At 35.5% G+C, this 14,489-nt stretch overlaps 3 protein-coding genes across 7 annotated transcripts; 1 reads left to right on the forward strand and 2 right to left on the reverse strand.

The window, feature by feature from the left end:
* Window positions 1–1,459: 1,459 nt before the first annotated feature.
* On the reverse strand, window positions 1,460–5,001 carry LOC128017248 (probable E3 ubiquitin-protein ligase RNF144A-A). 2 transcript variants are annotated; one of them, XM_052602542.1, is made up of 4 exons: window positions 4,866–5,001; window positions 2,652–2,752; window positions 2,401–2,574; window positions 1,460–2,277 (listed from the first exon to the last, which is right to left on the reverse strand). In XM_052602542.1, exons 2-4 carry the CDS (start codon window positions 2,715–2,717, stop codon window positions 1,825–1,827), a joined length of 693 nt encoding a protein of 230 aa, XP_052458502.1. In that variant the 5' UTR covers window positions 2,718–2,752; window positions 4,866–5,001; the 3' UTR covers window positions 1,460–1,824. The 2 variants fall into 2 exon arrangements, with proteins under 2 accessions (XP_052458502.1, XP_052458501.1); XM_052602541.1 differs by lacking the exon at window positions 4,866–5,001 and adding an exon at window positions 3,742–4,216.
* An 11-nt stretch (window positions 5,002–5,012) lies between these two features.
* Window positions 5,013–9,603, forward strand: si:ch211-212k18.13 (ubiquitin carboxyl-terminal hydrolase 47). Of its 4 annotated transcripts, none has more exons than XM_052602536.1 (12): window positions 5,013–5,133; window positions 5,314–5,472; window positions 6,283–6,390; window positions 6,526–6,650; window positions 6,826–6,896; window positions 7,038–7,163; window positions 7,291–7,386; window positions 7,482–7,610; window positions 7,704–7,838; window positions 7,949–7,971; window positions 8,084–8,124; window positions 8,232–9,603. In XM_052602536.1, the coding sequence occupies exons 2-12, from the start codon at window positions 5,423–5,425 to the stop codon at window positions 8,870–8,872; spliced, it is 1,545 nt and encodes a 514-aa protein (XP_052458496.1). In that variant the 5' UTR covers window positions 5,013–5,133; window positions 5,314–5,422; the 3' UTR covers window positions 8,873–9,603. The 4 variants fall into 4 exon arrangements, with proteins under 4 accessions (XP_052458496.1, XP_052458499.1, XP_052458497.1 ...); XM_052602539.1 differs by having other exon boundaries at window positions 5,014–5,133; window positions 8,084–8,118; window positions 8,232–9,601; XM_052602537.1 differs by having other exon boundaries at window positions 5,022–5,133; window positions 5,318–5,472.
* A 318-nt stretch (window positions 9,604–9,921) lies between these two features.
* On the reverse strand, window positions 9,922–13,937 carry casp23 (caspase 23, apoptosis-related cysteine peptidase). Its single transcript, XM_052602540.1, has 11 exons — window positions 13,507–13,937; window positions 13,214–13,288; window positions 13,023–13,093; window positions 12,767–12,940; window positions 12,498–12,677; window positions 12,339–12,410; window positions 11,960–12,136; window positions 11,636–11,879; window positions 11,437–11,538; window positions 10,795–10,904; window positions 9,922–10,556 (listed from the first exon to the last, which is right to left on the reverse strand). Exons 1-11 carry the CDS (start codon window positions 13,577–13,579, stop codon window positions 10,461–10,463), a joined length of 1,374 nt encoding a protein of 457 aa, XP_052458500.1. The 5' UTR covers window positions 13,580–13,937; the 3' UTR covers window positions 9,922–10,460.
* Between the last annotated feature and the right edge of the window lie 552 nt (window positions 13,938–14,489).

The raw sequence follows: 14,489 nt of genomic DNA on the forward strand, positions 1-14,489 counted from the left end.
ATCTGAAAGTGTTTGAGATCTGGTTCACTAGTGATAAAGAAGATTGTAATTAAAACGCAGAAGGAAACAAAAAGATCTGTAGGAAGTTACAGATGAGCTGCAATCTCATGCTATGCATCCGCCATGTTTGGAGATACACCATTTCGCAAATGAAGACTACGTCATTAGAGGTGTTAATCAATTTAGTGCTGAAGTTTTCACCAATAATTATTTTAAAATGTACATAGAAGTTGTTTCTTACACAAACATCTAAATTGTCAATGGTTCTGATTGTGCAGGCACCATGGTTTGAACATCAATTAGAATTTTGAGAATCATACATTTGATTTTCTCCTGAAGAGAGTCCTTCAAAAGAGCGTGCACACAGGCTGTAATTTTGTTTCTGCATTTTTTTTAAAGCTTTAGACGGCCCCAGTTCCAACCACGTGAGGATAAGTAAGTTTTCATATTTGCGTCCACATTTGCTTTCATGTGATTATGATCATGTTATGTTCCTTGAATGTTTACAAACCTCTAATGTGGGTCATTTGTTTAACTGATATAGCTTAGATACTTCATATGTGGCATCATATCATAACAACCTCTTAAGGGTTGCACATGTATACACTAGAGGGCATAGCTAGCCTTTACTAGTCTGTACTTCACAGTCCTATAAAATATTTCCAAGCACTCTTCTCAGATGTTGTGCTGCAGTTCATGTGATTTGCAAATAAATAAAAACACCCTTAAAATTGTTTGTCAACTATTAATTATAGTAGCAAAACTACAGTTACACTTACCAAATGTGCTAATTAATAGAGGGTAAATAGTTAATCTATGAAATATAAATAATCTCTTATTAAAGTTTAGTTATGAAGATTTTCTTGGCATTTCCCTTCTGATTGCATTTACAGGAGAATCCAAGGACCGAGACAGAGCTTGTCCTGCTGTCATTACTCTGTGATTGAAAACTTAAGTGTGAGATTAACCATAGTTAGGAGCAATAAACATTGTTTATTAGAATAGACTACCATGCAACCCAAAATTTGTATTTTAACTTTTGCATGATTGTTTCATATTGTTGAAACCACATCTGAACTGTTCATATCTGCAGAAATATTATGCTGGCTTTATGGGAAACTCCATTTAAGGTTTGTTGAATAATTGTTTACCTGTCTAACATTTGAGGCACCGGCTTGTTAACAGGAAATTCCAGAGAAAAATAAAGCAATGTCTTCCTCTTTGAAATGCAATGTCACAGTTCTCAGACAGACAGCCAAGACCTTTGGTTTACATGTAACAGAAAATAAAACCTGGTTTCTACTTTGCAGAAACTTTAAGGCAAATTCCATTTCAAATTTGAGCCGTCACATTTTTATGTGACATTGTTTTTTATGTACTTGAGAAACAACGGTTGCATAAATGGTCTAAATACCTTCTTGTATTTTTAGTACTGATTAAATATACCATTGCTACAATATTTTTCAACAAACTGATTTTATTGTTGTATATTAGATCAATTTATGACCGCAGCAGAAGAAAGTTAAAGAGGCCATATAATCCATTCTACAATATGAAAACATCTTCAAATTCCCTCTCAATTATGCCTAAAAAATAGTTTAATGGTTACAAAATTCAGTAAAAGAGTAAACAATCAATATAAGAAGAATGGAAAGAAAACCTTCACCTAGAATAACGCACAAAAGGAATAAACATTTAATATAGCCTACTACGTTTATGCATTTGGCAGACTCTTTTAACCAATGCAACTTACATTACATTCAAGGTACACGTTTTTGACATTTTATCATAAAACATAATTTTGTTTGGCTTCTTCAATGGTTTTCAATTCCTATTCCAGGAAGGAATGGAAGTCTGCCGTGGCGCGACCCCATCAGAACAGCCAATGAAGTAACTGCTTGATTGCAAGCATACTTGAGTGACTTTCAGGCAAACGAAGCAGAACTCTACCCTGCAGCGATTACATATGACATTCTTACAGCCCGTTGTGTCATGCTCCACAAGGTTGCCACAAGTGGGGCAAGCGCGCATTGAGGGACAGCTCACATTGTTGACTTCCGGTAGTTTTATTTCACGACATTTTGCCAACTTTTCAATGTCGGGATTGGTGCAGCCAGGGTTGTCACAGCGGTCAGATCGAGGGCCAGGGCCTTTCCACTCTCTCATACACTGCCAGCAGAACTGAAATGTACAACCCTTCTCAGCCGTGCAGATGGTGCACATGACACAGAGGTTGGTAATGTCCGCTCTCTCAACGAATGTTTGACATCCAGGGCACTGAATAGAAATTTAAAGGCATCCATGGAATTACAAATAAACTTCTAAAAAGCAGTTTTTATTAATCTATTCAACAATGGAAATATTTCTGGATATATGTTGTGATGTATGCCAGTAACTCACTGTTTTGTGTTCGCAGTACTCAGCTGCAGCGAGGACAGCCATCGTCTCTTCAAAATGGCTCTGTTCCTCTTGAGTCAGTACAGCCAACCTCCGCACCTCTACATAGGGCCATTCTGCATTGCATCTTTGTACTGTGTCTTCTTTAAGTGCAGGACACATGAACTTGTGCTGACCCTGAGAATAAAATGCAGGCATACTTTTAGATTACTGTATGTGCCTGTTAACAAGTACTGAATGTTTAAATGTATTACCTGGTCAAGCAAACTACGACACCATGCAGTCAGTGACTGTGGGGTCACTGCATGGCCACATGACATCTCAGCACGACAAGTCTCAGGATCATCATCCCCAGCTGAAAGGAAAATCGGCACTAATGACACGTAGCATACAAACACTAGCATTTAAAAAAAATACAGTTTCTATGCAACACCTTGATAATTAGTGTCAAAATGTTTGGTCAATGCTTTGTGAAATGCATCTGACTTGATAACAATATTGAGTAAAGAGTGTATGCCATTTGTTTTTCCAGGGGCAGCAAGGAGTTTCACAAGTGTGTTTGTTCATGAACATTTTATAAACGGCCCAGTTTGACTCTGAAGGATGGAGCGGTCCCAGCGATAAAAGATCCCAGTCATGATTCAGAACTGCAGACGATAAGTGAAACAGCATCAAATTCACCAAGGCGCAACCAGGAGCTCTGCTTTTTCCAGAGAGAATCATGAAGCTGTATCTTTCTTTTATAAACATAATAAAACTAAAGCCTTTTTGAGGTATGTAGGATGCAGTACTACTCTATACTCTTGACTTAAATGAGACTGGGTGAAACTGTGTGTTATGTTCCCTTTCATTTCAATCCAGCTAAATCCCAGCCTCAGCCCATTCAAAAGTAGGCTACAGTACTTATATAGAAACACAAAGCCTATAAAATATAAGTTATTGGCATGTTTTTTCACTTGTTTAACAATTAAAACAAACATCAAAATACTTTGTGATTTAAAAATGAATGCATGAAAGGATTCGTGTGGAAGTAGACTTTGTAGCATAACACAGTAGGCTAATAATCAGTCTGAACATTACAGTAGCTAGGCAATGTTTAATAGGCTATTAATTCGCTCTGAGATTTAGAATATCTAGATAAAGTGCAATCAATAATTTTTGGTTCAGGTATAAATTCAAGCTTTCATCTTGAATTTAGGCGCTGCGTAGCTAGTACTACTTATAAAGTGACTAGACAAAGCGCACTTGTTTTGTCTCTGAAAAATAACCCACCGAGATTACTGACCTGCACTAACGTGAGTTTACATAGATGTATCTTAACGGTTGTGTATGCTGTATACATACTTATGTCATCCTGGCGCGTTACAAACTTCAGCGTTTTGTCTTTGGGATCGTAGCGTTTTTCTTCCCGCTGTGGTTCCGTCATTGTTGCTTCAGCAGTCAGTTCAGAAATGAAACGAAACCTAGGTTTTTTGTTGACAGTGTTTTGTTGTCTTTCCAGTTTGTCACGCGTCTTCTCGGCTGACGGGCTGAGGTTATACTGTCACGCAAAGTTATAGCATAGGCTAATAAAAAATAGTCTAATTTAATTTACTGGTGTTTCCTCATTCCAAAGAGACAGCTACAAGTGTTGCAGGCAGTCTATATGATCCATCTAGCCTACAGAATAAATTAATGATAAATCTGAACCACAAAAGTAGATAGTGTGATGTTTTTATTATTAGTATTATAATTTAAAGAGCAAAGATGTAGGCGAATATAGCCATATAGCTTGTTTTTATCAAATGGAGCGTCAACACCTCGCAAGCTATAAACAGAAAGTGAAACGTCCACGGTTCATACTGAGTTTTGCAACTTGGTTGTGCTCTCCTAAAATGGGAAAGATTTACCAGATCATAGTTGGAATAAAGGGGGAGAAGAAAACTGTTAATGTTGCAACATCAGAGGAAGAATTCAATAAAATGGCTATTTTGAGATTCAAAAAGAAATGTAGTCAAAAAAATAGAGTAGGCCTATGTTAGCTGTTTTATTTCTGGACACATTTGTAACCAGTGTAAACCACATCGTTAAAAAGAATAGACGAGTTGCAAACAATAAAGCAATAAAGGGCTAGTTTTAATTAGAAAATAAGTGAATTTGTCTTTTTACTTTTCATTTTTCTAACAATTTGAAATCTACAGCCACTTACACTCCTACACTTGTTCAAAATAGCATAAACGTGCACTGACATGTTTACATGTAGCCTATAACGATTGTTAAAGTATTTTAGAATGTTTTAACCTTCCTTAGGCCTATATATGTCTTATGTTTTCCACGGATGTTTCCAAACTTGCTAATAATTTGAGTACCTGTCGGAATCAAATCTACCTCAAGGATCTCGTCGACAAGACAACATTTTAAACAGAGAGACTCCTATACATTTATTGACAAATGGGCTATTGTAAATGGGGTCTTGTCTGTCACCTCACATCGGGGATATCTGTGAAACCCATCTTCGGAATTTAGCTTTTAGTCCAGGATTTTAAGAATTATGACTTCTGATGACAAATTACGTTCTTTGCATTGACGTTCTCTCCACTTGACAGTTTCCGTCGCGATTTCAACATGCGAATTCGAAAGTAAAACTATAACTTTTCAGTTGCCTGTCGAAGTCGGACGTGCGGAGAATTGATCGCAAATAAGACTGCTTTGTGCTCTACAAATTGTAACTTAACAGAAGGACGAATTTCATCTGAGGTAAATTCGAATGCAAAATATTCGATGCTTAGGCTATTCGAATATTAGTCTGTCTTTTAATTAATATTTATGGAATTTAGGCTAATTCACTATTTGCTCAGTGACAGGCTAAATACTCTGTTTGATCCCACTCAGCTTAACTGAAGTTAGCATACATTTTGCATTTACAATTATTCCCAGAAAGTGTTCGTTCATATATCAACCAAAAGACAAGTGCAAGACCGGGTTGCCTTACAGACACGTTTTCAAAAGCCTCCAAAACAAATCAGCTGTCCGCTCCTTATACAGCATGAAGAATCCAGGAACTCTCACAGCCGAGAAACGTGACTCTCCCAACAGGTGGGTTGACTTCTTAAAATATCCACACAGCCTAGATAATACATTTTAAATAATTAGTTGTAACTGCCGAAAGATCAAGGATAATATTCTGCTTTTGTGGACTGCTTGTCTGTTGATTTATGTGAAATACCTATATGCTACACTGTAAAAAAAAAAAAAAAAAAAAAATAACTTAAACGTTCTGTGGCATTTACGTTAAAATACTGTCAGCTGTGGTTGAACGTCACCGTAAAAATAGCAACATTTTAGGTTTAACAGGCTAAATTTAAATGCACAATAAAAAAATAACATCATGGTAACACACGATACTGAAATAATGCAAGAAACATTTATTTAACAACATTAGGTGTAAAATAATACCCTAATGTACACAACTAAGAATAAAAAAACTAAGAAGAAACAACCTAGTTATTCAAAAAAATATAAATAAAAAAATAAATAAAATATGAAGTGTCATGAAGGGATTTCTGGGAGATTCAATTTACGGTTTTTGACTGTAAATTATACAATTATTTTTTCTTTTTCTCTTCCTAAAACTGTAATTTTAACAGTATTTAACCCTAGAATTACATTAAAAGTAATTACATTTATATTGGGAAACTACTGTTAACCAGTTAACAGGTTTTAAATGTAACATTTTACAGTCTTTTACTGTTAAAATCACAATAATTATTTTATAGTGTATAGCCAATACAACATTATTTTGCCACAATTGTTCTGTTTACTCAATGCTTAAGGACACTGTGAGGATTGTCGAGTGCTTGCAGTGTACTAATGGACTCTGTGTATGTGTGTTACTTCTGTATTCAGGAATGAAGTCCAATATAATGGACTGAAAAATCAAGGTGCCACCTGCTACTTAAATGCAGTATTGCAATGTCTATTCATGACCCCAAAATTCAGAGAAGCAGTGGTGAGGTAAAATAAATAAATAACCTTTAAACATTTTTAAGGACTATTGTGATTATTGGGATGACTAATGCTACTATTCTTTACTGTCTTTCTACTTTTCGCTTGCCAAACTTTTTATTATTAATTTTCCCTGATTATTAGTCAAAACGTGCCAGGAGATTGTGGTCAGGAAAATCTCTTGCTACAACTCAAGAAGCTGTTTGAACAGCTGTCAGACAAAGCAGCCTCAACTGAAGGAATAACCAAGAGTCTTGGAGTCAGAAATGGTGGGTTCATTTAATTTTCAAATCAACACAGTTTTGAACCATGTTAAATAGCAAATATTAATACTGAAATTTGAATAAGAGTTTAATTTAACACAAAGTACAAGAGTACAAGAGTAAAACTTTTGTATTTTTTTATTTCCACATATATATATATATATATATATACATTTTCAAGTTTTTGAGCAACAAGATGCCGTGGAGTATTATCGGAAGATTTTGAAAGCAATGGGGACACATGCCTCTAAGGTATTTCACATATTAAATGTATTTTAATTTGAGTGAGATTAAATAACTGACTGTAAATATGTCTGTAATTATCATTGATGGCTTAAGGCTACACAATAACATTAAGAAGTAGCCTTTGTATCAAAACTGACTTTGTTCCAGGTCTTTGAAGGGAAAATGAGCAACATAACAAAATGTTGTAAATGTGGCGAGGAAACCAAAGAAACCAACACCTTCATCTCAATACTGCTGTCTATTGATGTTGGAAATGATGAGAAATATGATGTGGTAGGAAGACTATGCATAATATGCAAAACAAAGTTTACGTTAGTCAAGGTTTTGGTTTTTGCGTACAGTATAGCTTTCCTCTAAAACTGCATGGTGTGTGTTTTTTTTTCTCATGGTGACAATATAGAAAAATGGTCTGAAAACCTTCTTTGAACATTCAAAACTTGAAGAAGATGACTGGATGTACTGTGATAAATGTGACCAAAAAACAGAAACAGAAACTGTGAGTAAATTAAAATGTGAGATTTTCAACATCCATCACAGATGACTGATTTAAGTGCTGCATGAGTTTGCAACTTTTTTATTTTCTTCTTGCAGTGGAGTGCAATAGATGATTATCCCACTGTTTTAACTCTGCATCTGAAGAGGTTTGACTTTGATTACATGCAGATGAGTTACAAGAAAAACGAATGTTGTCTGGATGTACCTCCAAGCCTACACAATGGGGTATCATTAATCAATTATCATACAAAGGAAAATTGTAATGCAGAATCAATAGAAAATAGTCTAAACATGTAAAACCCTTATCTTTCTCTGCAGGATAAATGGCCTAAATATGATCTTTATGCTGTTATCAACCATAGGGGTGGATACACTGGTGGACACTACGATGCAATCATCAGATCATATGAAAATGGAAAATGGTACTGTTTTGATGACTACACAGTAAGACAGGTACTGTTTGTTTGTTTGTTTGATTAGCATTATTGCATATGACTCAAACTGTACATTTTTATATATATATATATATATATATATATATATATTCACATCCTTTTTTACAGACTTCAGAAGCATCACTGAAAAAGTGAGTGTTGCTCTCTCTCTCTCTCTCTCTCTCTCTCTCGTGTGAAGAATGCAAAGCAGTTGTTTCTTGGACGTAGTATTTAGTAAAAAGTATTTTCATTTTTCTTTGACAGCTCACACCTACCATACATGCTGATGTACAGGAAAGGTAAAGGTGAAACTCTAACTTTTTCAACATGTTGCTTTTTCAGAGACAAAAAAAGCCTCTAAAAATACACTTTAAAATGTGTTTAGTTTATGTTTATGTGTTGTTCAAAACAGCTGTGTTGAGCCATGACAGCGTACTGCATCCGATGAGGATCCTTCTAATGGGACCTTCCAGAGCTGGGAAAAGTGCAGTAGGCAACATCATCCTTGGTGGAAATTACTTTACTTGTGGAAGTGGATCAGAGACTGTGACCAAAGCGTCCATGGCAAAGACAGTGGGAAAGATCACTGTAGTGGACACTCCCAACCTCTTTTCCCTTGATGAACAGAGTTGGAGCCGTGAAATGGAAAAATGCATTGAGTTATGTGACCCTGGCCCCAATGTGATTCTCTGGGTCACACCGATATGTACATTTAGTGAACAACAGCAAGGTCTTTTCCATGCCTTCAGAAAACGACTAGATTCAGGAATGACAAAACATATGATGATTATCTTCACAAATGGCAGAGAGCTAAAAAAACTTGGGCAAACCATTGACACATTTATCGAACGCAGCAAACTTAGTAAAGTTGTCAGCAGTTGTCAGAGAAGATACCATGTCATTGACATCCCTAATGGCCACAATTACACTCTAGAACTACTTGAAAATCTGAGCAAGATGGTGACATCAGAGTTTACTGCAATTTCAAAAAGACAATTTAAGCATTGTATTAGACGGAAAAAGTTCTTAAGAAGAAAATCCTTAAAACTTTGAAGATGTTAAAAAGTGATTAAACGTCTTGAGTCTGGCAGACAAAATAACTAAAAAGAAAAGTGCACAAAAGAGAAGATGAAATCTTCTGGAAGATGGTGAATAAGTGAATATTTAGAATTTCCTTTGCATTTTCTTTTGTTATCTAATTTTTAGTTTTCACTTACATATTTTTAAATGATTTGAGTTGGTAAAGCTTTTTATTTTCCATGCTATTTTTTGGTACAAAAAGGGGGTGGGTCAGCTTACCCAATGGCTCAGCTTAACTCACTCTCCCCTACTTCCATTGAAGATGAGGCAGAAGCAGGCTCAGAGAGTGAGGGAGAGCCCATTCTTATTAAAACATCTACAATAAAGTCTGAAATTATTACAGAGTGTTCAGTGTTCTCTTTTAATTGTACATTTGTAACAACTGGATCATTTGTATTAACAACCACCCTCCCTCTTAGTGCCCCTTTTTTTATTTTGTCCACTGCCCCTCAGAATGTCCGTGCTTGGCCCTGTAACTAACATTGAGAAGTCCTGTTTGTTTAAACAAATCAGCTCCTTTGGACAGTTGTTTTCAATTAACCGGTTAAAAGATAATGAATCACTGCAGATCCTAAATAATAATAATAATACAATATTTAATTATATGCCTAAGTAGCTACATCATTATTTTCATCGAACAGGTACATGAGCCGTTGCATTTACTAATTCCAACATGTTACTCACCTAAAAGTGAATCATTAAGAGCAGGCCCTAAATTATTTATTCGTAAATTGTAAAAAATAACACCTTTTAAAGAAACCTTTTATTGTTGTGAAGACACAAAATTTTGCCAGACAAAAGCTCTAAAGCTCTTTTCTTTCTTTCTTTTTTTATGGTTTTGGTTGTGGACAAGTTATTCCACATGTCTACTCTTGTAGTAGGCCTATAGTGTATTTTTTCATAGTAATAATTCATAGATAAATCATATGACCTTCTATCTAATATCCAGGTATCTTTACTTTATTTTATATGAGTATCATGTCATAAAAATGTATTTCAAAAGAGCATTAAACCAGCAAATGTTTAGCTGAGACAACCTTTATTCAGATACTTCTAATGGTATATTTAAGAAAAATCTTAAATCTGTGATCACAGTGTAGCTGGTTTCTGTTTCATTATACAGGTAATCCAGGGCTTACAAGAAATTATATCTGCAGTCTAGGTCAGCAGATCTAGCAAACTAACAGGTCAACATAAATCATGTATTTCATTATCCTATTTTGTTTCCTCTTTTTTTCATATAAATTGTGGGAAAATCACATAGCTTTAATATTGAGAAAATGTGTTAAGAATAGAGCTAGTTAATTTAATTGTATCAATCCTTCTATCAATATTTTTTTAACTTTATTTGTAAAATAGTTTGGTTTGGGTTTGGGGGTGCTCAAGTCAAATTTCAAGCTGGACAACAACATAAATAATCAAGGATCATATGAACACACAAACTCATTCAAATGCCAATAAATTCTTGTTTTCTTTAAACAGGAACTCCTGAGATGATAATTAAAAGATGCATAAATCATGTTTCTAAAATAATGATGACAGAAGTTGTAGTTGCTGTCTCTTACAGCCCAGGGAAGAGGAAGAATTTCTTAGATAATGTTGCTCTTTCTTTGCATGGCATTTGATCTGGATGTGTTGTCTTAAACTTCTTAATGACCTGTTTCAAAAATAAAAATAAATATTACAACATAACCAACCACACATAACCTCAAATGTTCAATTATATTTAGTCTCTAGACTTCTTGGTATTTGATATTTGTTTGGTTTGTTATTGTCACTGACAATGCAATATTACTGACAAGGAATAACAAGGAAGTGAAGTTAACCATTCAGTCAACTATCAAAAAAACACATTTCGGCATTGATGTCTGTTTTGCTAAAGAATGTGACTTTGCCTTTCTGAAGAGTTCCTCGATGTCATCCTGGTGAGCATGCTGATTAAATATTTCCACAATGTCTTGGATGAAATCTGAGCCTTTTTTTTTGTTTCTGTAGGACACAGTATCTGTATAGAGAATACAAATTAAGACATACTTTGTTTGACAGAACACCCTCGCTTAGATACAAATCAAATAACACACAGTTTTAACACATTTTTTAAACAATACAGTAGTTAGCATTGAAGTGACAGTTTAACCAAAAACTAAAATCCTGTCATCATTTTCACACCCTCATATCGTTCCAAACCTGTATGATTTTTTACTGCTGAACACAAAAGAAGATGTTTTGAAAAATGTGGGCAACCAAGCAGTTTCTGATTTTTTTCACCATACTATGGAAGTCAATGGGGAACAGCAACCGTTCAGTTACCGACATTCTTCAGATATTATTTTGTGTTTGGTAGAAGAATGAAACTCAAACAGATTTGGAACTTGAGGGTGATTAAATGATGACTGAATTTTAGGTTTAGGGGCAACTATCCAATGTATGTCCATTGTACTGTACGTCACCCCAATACGTTTTTTTTTTTTTTTTTTTTTATAATTGTTTCATGCAATATTATAATAAATAGAGGAATGATGTAAGGAAATATTTACCTGGAGTACAGGATCTCAGGCAGCAGAAGTCTGTTTCACGGTGCTCTTTACTTCTGCTGCGTCTGGGCGCAGCGTCCGGGACATCCACACTGCCTTCTTTATCTGTAACATTAGGGCAGAATTTGCTAAAGCATGTTGCTTAAAAAAGGATGAGGCTACAATCAATCAACTATTTTAAACAACATTTTAAATAACTCACCACCCCTACAAGACTGGATAAGGATGATTTTTGGCTTGTCCCGCAATCCAGCACAGTTCCGAGTGTTCAAGCTATTAAAAATGTAATCTGTTGGAAAAATGTCCTCTTCCTCTTCATTGTCGAAAGAGTCAAAAACCCCACAGATTCCATTGGCATCTCCATGGGACATCAAGACCACAAAGCAGCTGTCCGATTCAGTGTGTTCCTCTCGCTGGGCGAAGTCTCGCATGGCAGCAAGCATACCCTGAACATCAGACCATCAAGATCAAATATCAAAAATAAATAAAAAGTTGGCTACTTTGGCTTAAATACACTTGAATGCACCTGTGCACTGAGGTCTCTGAGTGTGATCACAGTGTAACCCAGACCTTTGAGCAGCACTTCCATACTCAGCTCATCCTTGTCTGCCCCAGTCCTGTCATCTAAGTTTTTAAATTCTACATTGTTGATAAGCAGTGCCAAACGTTTTCTCTCATGGGCTTTGTCTTTTACCTGGTATATCTTGACAAAGAAGAAAAAAAGGTTTAACAAACATATATATTTTATTCATTTGCAAATAATATTCAAACATAAAGACACAGTTAAATATACAACATTTCTCTCATCATTAGGGCAGTTACTACAACAATATGTATTTTAGTGATAAAAATACTGATTTATAATACCTATTTTAAAATATTGTGATATGAACAACTTAACTTACATCGTCTCCCTGTTCTTTAAGCATTTTCATTTTAAACTCAGGATTGCATGGAATAAGGGGATCTGAAGGTCTCTGTTTGGATGCAACAAAATCATAATATGTTGTCAGAAAAGATTATAAAACACATTCATTTGGTCGATTTAACTGGATTTGATTTACCACTCTCTGTCCACAGCCAGTATTTTCACATCGCACAGAATTATTGGTCGGCCCTTTCCATTCCCTGCAGCAGTTCCAGCAGAAGAAGTAAGTCCGTTTCAGGTTGGCCGTGCAGATAGTGCAGTTTACGCACAGGTTACTTCGATCTCGTCTTTCCACATGAGACTGACATCCTGGACACTGCAGCAATGACAAGCAGATGCATTTCGGACTGTCGTGTAGGAGGCCATATGCATGCATGCAACAGCAGACAAAATGAATGATCTTACAGCTTTAATGTCAAACAGCCTTCTAGCAACAAGGGCAGCGAGATTCTCCTCTAAGAATTCCCTTTGTTTGTCTGTCAGTGGTATCAGCTGACAGAGGTCCTGATAAGAGAGCTTCAGACCGCAGGATTTCTTCTGAACCTCATCGAAACGAGGGCAGGAAAATTCAGTCTCTTTCTAGAACACAAGAACCAGGTAAACATACAATTGTAAAGGAATCAAAGACAGTCAATATGCAAACAGTGTAATATAGACTGACCTGTTTAAGATAATACTTGAAGCAAGCAACAACATAGTCTGTCGGCATTCGATGACCACAGGGCAATGCAACTGATAACAAAGACATTTTAAAAAATATATAAAGAACGTTCATAAACCAAATGCTGAAATCACGCTGTTCAATTTACATTTACATTAGAATGCGGATTAATCTGATTTATGGGAACTCACCAAAGTCCACTCTTTCATTTGATGGTCGTGCTTCAGAATTACGATCTGATTTCCCAATATGTTGTTTGTGGATATCTGAATTTTGAAAAACAATGATACATATTTTTATTTTTATATTTCCTCTAAAAATTTGTATGTGATGGTTTCCCTTTCGGTTTTGCTATTGATGTTATTTTTATACATAGGCTGTATATTCCAGTATTTTATTTAGTCAAATAATGTTATTTTTATCATTATGTATAACACATTAGGAAAAGTCATAATTGTAAAAAAGAAGAAGTAATAGTCCATACTCAAATGATGGACGAGGTTTGCTATCGCGGCGTCCTCTTCCAAATCTTCTTCCCAGTTAACCTCTTCCGTCATTTTAACGTTTAAGTACTAAACAATGTAGTCGTGGCCATACGCAAGTATATGAAGTCATAATACGCTGCTTGCGTATTATGACTTTTTTAAGGATCAGTATTTGATCATAGCTACCCTATACCAACTTGTTTTGTTGCTTCGCAAGTCCGTAATCAACTAGCTAGCTAGCTTCCCCTTAGATGATGTCCCATACAGTTATGTGAAACTCGTGATTCTTTGTTGTAATTGGTGCTTTATCACTTCTGTCATTCTACCATTCTACCTTTCTCCGCCCATCATCTACTGGGTGCGCGTGTCCGCTGAAGTGAGAGAAATGCCATCGAGAGCACAGGGACGCCAAAGCCAAAAGCAAATAGCCTACTTCAAAAAAATGTGAAGCGGTGCTACGCAATGCATCGGCCAGCCGCACAGCGCTGCGCTTGCGCCACAAAGTAAAGTGATAAGTCTCTTCATCCATTCAGATGTGAGTGACACAGAATTGTTATAGTCGTGCGATATACGAGAACATAAAAAATCTGTAGTGATGCTGGCTGAAAAAAAAAATAGGATAATGTAAGGTACCTTACATGAAGAGATAAACAGGAAAACGCCAATACAAAGGCTTGTCAATTCAGCAGGATAGTAATTTACCATGGTTTTACTTCTAGTGACCACCGTCTAATAGACCTAATAATTCTAAGCAAGAACTTCTCTCTTTAGATGTTTACTTCTGATTAATTTTAATAGAAGTAAAATGTTGATTCAGTAAGAGCCAGATTAAAGATAAATATCAGTGCTTTATATAGATTAGGTGTGTATTATTTACAAATATTAAAGTTCTTAAAGGGATTGTTCACCCAAAAAATTAAAATTGCCATTTACTTAACATCGTGCCAAACCGGCATGAATTTATTTCTAAAGTTGAACATAA

This window comes from Carassius gibelio, chromosome A7 (genome assembly GCF_023724105.1).
Source record: "Carassius gibelio isolate Cgi1373 ecotype wild population from Czech Republic chromosome A7, carGib1.2-hapl.c, whole genome shotgun sequence".
Classification (NCBI taxonomy): Eukaryota; Metazoa; Chordata; class Actinopteri; order Cypriniformes; family Cyprinidae; genus Carassius; species Carassius gibelio.